The following is a 5165-nucleotide window of genomic DNA, read 5'->3' on the forward strand; positions in this document are numbered from 1 at the left end:
TTCTCAGAATTCTGAGATTAAAGTCAGAATTTCGAGAAAAAAGTCAGAATTTCGAGAAAAAACTCAGAATTCTGACTTTTTTCTCAGAATTCTGAGATTAAAGTCAGAATTTCGAGAAAAAAGTCAGAATTTCGAGAAAAAACTCAGAATTCTGACTTTTTTCTCAGAATTCTGAGATTAAAGTCAGAATTTCGAGAAAAAACTCAGAATTCTGACTTTGATCTCAGAATTCAGACTATTTTCTCAGAATTCTGAGATTAAAGTCAGAATTTCGAGAAAAAACTCAGAATTCTGACTTTGATCTCAGAATTCTGACTATTTTCTCAGAATTCTGAGATTAAAGTCAGAATTCTGACTTTTTTCCCATACTAAACTGAAATAAAATTTAAAAATCAGTTAACTTTTTTTTCAGTGGCCTTAATCCTCTCCGTAGAAAAGGGATTTAGGTGTATTCATTTAGAAAGTAACATTGATTTTTCTTCCCCTGTGATTTACTTTGACATTCGCCACTAAAACATAGATTCCCTTTTATGCCTTTTTACAGATTTTCTGTTAGGATAAATAAGATGTAACTACAGGGTCAGACAGCAGTTTAATTCAGAGATTATAATCAAAACAGTTTGATCCTTTTGATTTATTCATGAAATAAATATAAAGATAATAAAAAGACATGTTGAGCCATCCTTGTTTGTATTCCTAATATACTGAAGTCTCTGAAGCTGCTGCTTTGTATTTTCCCTAAGCAGGTAACCCAGTAACAACCCTCCCAGCATGTGTGTGTTTGTGCATCACCTGGAGGGCGTCATAGTACATCTTCTTTCCTTCCTCGTCAGTTTTGTCGGACATAATCCAGGCTTTTAGCAGATACTCATAGAAACTGTCGCCGAGGCCACCCACCGACACGTGATCTGAAAAGAAGATAAGCAGAGGGGCATAAATCCCAACTGCAGCACATCTGCTGGGTCGCCGTACAAACACAGACACGGTATTTGTGTGGAGGTCGTTAGCGCAGGGAGCCCTGCCGGGCGGCCGAGCTTTATTTTAGTTTTAGCCCTGCTGACAGTCGGCGAAGCCTCATCCATATGCATGTGTCATTAACGCGGTCCGGCCGTGTTTGTGAAGAGCAGAGATTAAATGTCAGCTGTGATCATTCTGAAGCGACGAGAAGGGAGGACGGTGATGAGGGGGGTTTGGTTTCCAGCCAATAAATCTACCTGCTCTTCTACGACTTCAACTTTAGAGAGGAAGAGAAGCAGGAGGGGGAACCTTTGAAACGCCTGAATAAGACGCTTATGCTGAAAAATCAACATTTTTATCCCCATAAAATAAGGTCATAGCCATCTGGATGAGTCTGCAACCTACAGGCTAAAAAGAAGAGCCGGTCATATATGAATAATAAAAATCAGGAAGCAGATTTAAAATCTAGTGTTTCAGAAAACATCTTTGCTGCAAACATTCATGGTTTATGATTTATTCAACAAAAGCAGCCCAACTGCTATCATATGCTTAGATGCACTCATCTTTTCTTTACTTTATCTCAACAGAAATTCTACTCTTATATAAAATGTCATAAAACACTAACTGCAATATACTGTTATTACTTCTGTTTAACAGTGTAACATAAATATGAACAATTATAACTGTTCATGTGTTTAAATGGTTGTTTCACTGAGCATTTCGGATCCATGTTTATCCATCTGAGACAGCCGCAGCCCTTCAATAAAATGCTTTGCAGTAAAATAATACCTGACAGAGCTTCAATAAAGGCTGAAAGCATATCCGCCGATATAAAAACAAGATCAAACGAGGCCGTAGGATTTCTAATTTCATGTCATATTCTTCCCGTAAAAAGCAAAGTTTTTATCTTTTCACGGAGAGCAGTAAAAGTTAAGAACAAAATCATTGAATCAAATACTTAAAAACTTTTCAGGAAATACGATCTGGATTGTAAGGCATCTCCTCTAGATATGGAGGTAGATGTTTGTATGTTTTCTTCCCTCTGACTAAGTTCTTATCTTAAACATTAACTGTTTAATGTTTTTACTGTTTTACTTCACATCACACTTTTTTTTTGCTTCAAATTTTTTAGATGATGACAGGCTGTTATTTTGTTTAAAGACTCGTCGCCTCCTTTGCTTAGTTTAGATATTTTAATTAACCATAAAAGCTAAATTTAGTTGGACACGCCAAACAAAGGCCTGGCTACCACCTGAACCTATCGTACAGCATGAAGTAGGCACAAATATCTCCAGTTTAAGCGGGCAGAGAACAAATAGGCATTTAGGCTTTGGGACAGTGAGAACCAAGATAACTAAACATATGACTCATGATTCTTTCAGAAAGTCAGAACAACATCATCAACCAGAGTTCATGATTCAGGAAAAAGTCTATAAAGCAATAATCTAATATGACAGCTGCAGTGTTGTGCCTGAACGCGTTCATTGAACGAAAGTTCATGAACTCGTTCATATTTTGGGCGAACGTGAACTGAACGTACTGCATTACTGCCTGATGAACGTTATTGTGAACTCGTTCATTCTGGTGTCTGTGAACGGCACGCTCTCTCAGTTCAGCTCCGTTCAATAGGTTGCCAGATTTCTATAGAGCCATCCAGGCGATATAGCGGCTAAATCACACCATAAACAGGCCTTAATATGTAGCGGGAAAAACACCCAATCTGGCAACACTAGCTACCAGTGTCGTAGCCTACAGCTGCGTGCATCATCAAAACAAAATGCAGTGTGGAAGCCACAGCAGCATGGAGGCGACCGTGGAGGCGACAAAGCAGCAGTATGATCACTTAAAACAGTTTTATGACCAGGTGGTCGGTGAGGATGATGGCAACAATCTTACATTTCTCTGCAAACTTTGCCCGCCGGCTTTCAGTAAAAAAATCCGCACTTCAGTAACCTTAAATTCCTACCTCAGCCTGGTCCCTCAGTTTGTGTTAGTAAAATGTTCTTGAGGGTTTTACCATCCATGTAACTTGTTTGTTAAACCTGCCTGGTATAATTTTCCAGGATTCCAGGATTGCTTTTTAGTATGTACTGAAATGGAATTTCAAATGGAAAAAATTATTAAAATTAAAAAAACATTTGCACCTTAAAGACTACTTTCCTGTTTTTCTTTTAATAATTCCTCATTAAAAAAGACCATTCAAGCAGCACATTTTTCCTGATGTTTTTGAGAATATACTGTAGGGGTGAAAGCTGCAGCTGCTACTAGTGTGAAGTGAATGGACAGCAACAAAGCATTACAGCAACAATGGGGAAATGCTGTCCCCTCAATGCTAATGTAAACCCTGGTTGGATAAGGATTCAAAACTGGATATGAAGATGAAATCTGACGCACAGTTTCAGTGTTACAACTGATAAAATAATGGCTGTCTGTGGTTCTACAGTAGGCTATGCTGTAATTGAGCAATATATGAAAAAAAAAAGAACTATGAACTAGTTCATTTTTTGGAACTGTGAACTTAGATCAACATTTTGAATTATGAACTATGAACTGAACTAGTTCATTTTAAAATGTGTGAACTGAACTTTGAACTAGTTCACGTAGAAAGAGAACTTTCCCAACACTGGATAGCTGTTGCGTAACGGCTTTAGGACCTTGATGATCTTCCACAGTTAAAGGAACCAGATTCCTGCTGTCAACTTAAAAAAATTCCAGAAGGAAAAATGTCTGCATATCAGTTTAGAACCTAAAGCTCAGCAGGAAAATCTTTCAAAGCACCAAAAAAAAAAATTTCTCAGAATAAACAAAAAAAGAGAAGGTTTTAGAGTGGTCTAGTAAAATCTGGTCTGAAATCTTGATTGAGATTCTGTGATAGAATCTTTGATCGACAATTCATGATCAAAACCCCTAAAAAAATAACTGAATTAAAGTGATTGATAACCAGTTGAAAGAAAACCTTGACAGCAATGGTTACTTCCAAGGTTAATAAAGAGAACACAAAACACACTTTCTAGCTTTAGAGAAAAATGATTTTTCCCTCAATTAAAAAGTTCATTATTTAAAAAAAGCCTCTCTTGTAATTTATTCAGTTTATCTTCGTCTGATATGAAAATTTTTTTTGATGATCTGATGTGAAACATTTAAGCGTGAACAAAGTAAAACCAGGAGGAGGCCATCATGGCAGCCTTTATCTGAGATCTACTATTCTTTGTTCTACACCCGTCCATCCTCCTCTCGTCCCAACATCCGACCCCTCCATCATTATCATCATTACCTGTTTAGCTCCGTGGTTTTAAGAGCCGACTAATGGATTTAAAATTACACGCTATCGGGAACATAAAAGCATCTCAACGGACACGTGAGCACGCAGCACTGAGTGTGAAAATACTTAACCGTGACATGGGTAAAGAGTCGGCAGCGGTAATGGGAAGTTACCCAACAAGGTTCAAATGGTTTGTGTGATGAGACGTTTTCATAAATTGAGACAATGAAGAAAAAGCGAGCGTGGTATTACAGCAAAAAGCTGCCTCTTATGTTAAATAATGTTAATGTATCTGTGAACTTATGTAGGGATGATTCTGCTACAAATATTCTCAATGTATAACAGTATGGGCATCAGTAAGCCTGGACTAGTGAACTACAATCACAGTTTCATATTAAATATTCTTTATATTTCCAGTTTAAAAGCTTATTTCTACAGGATCATCATTCTAATAAGCTACAAAAAAGCAAACTCAGTATATGAATGATTAAAAGATTAGAGTTTTAAATCTTGGCCTTACAAAGCAGCACATATACGACCTTTAAAATATTAAATTATTTATGCAGGAGAGCTGTTCTCCCAGAAAAATGAAGCTGTAATTACAAGCTTTAACGTTTTCAGTCTGATCTTTAGACAGTTTAATGATCACAGCAGGAGGCTGAACGTATATAAACTCTCCTAAGATGAACTGGTACAATTACAGGTAAAAAGATATGCTTTGAAATATATATGTACATATGAAATATGTACTGGCCTGACGCAGAGAAGAGGCAATTTGCATGAATTAGTGTTAAGGTTCACATGTTCAATCCTCAGTTAAGTTTATTAAGTGATAAATCAGGATTTCTAATGAAAGTCCACAGATCAGGAGTCAGTTTCACCAGGGTTTATACAGGGATGAATAACTTTAATTTAATGCTTTTTTTAAATGCTTTTAAAATGTTTT

General features: G+C 36.8%; 1 protein-coding gene across 1 annotated transcript in view; it reads right to left on the reverse strand.

The window, feature by feature from the left end:
* Positions 1-5165, reverse strand: part of LOC107083523 (mannosyl-oligosaccharide 1,2-alpha-mannosidase IA-like) — a 187300-nt gene that overhangs the window by 12327 nt on the left and 169808 nt on the right. Inside the window, exon 8 of the mRNA XM_015372830.1 lies at positions 793-908. Within this exon, the coding sequence (XP_015228316.1) occupies positions 793-908 (116 nt within the window). The remainder of the gene's footprint in view (positions 1-792; positions 909-5165) is intronic.

This window comes from Cyprinodon variegatus, unplaced genomic scaffold (assembly GCF_000732505.1).
Source record: "Cyprinodon variegatus isolate N-32 unplaced genomic scaffold, C_variegatus-1.0 Scaffold76, whole genome shotgun sequence".
Taxonomy (NCBI): domain Eukaryota; kingdom Metazoa; phylum Chordata; class Actinopteri; order Cyprinodontiformes; family Cyprinodontidae; genus Cyprinodon; species Cyprinodon variegatus.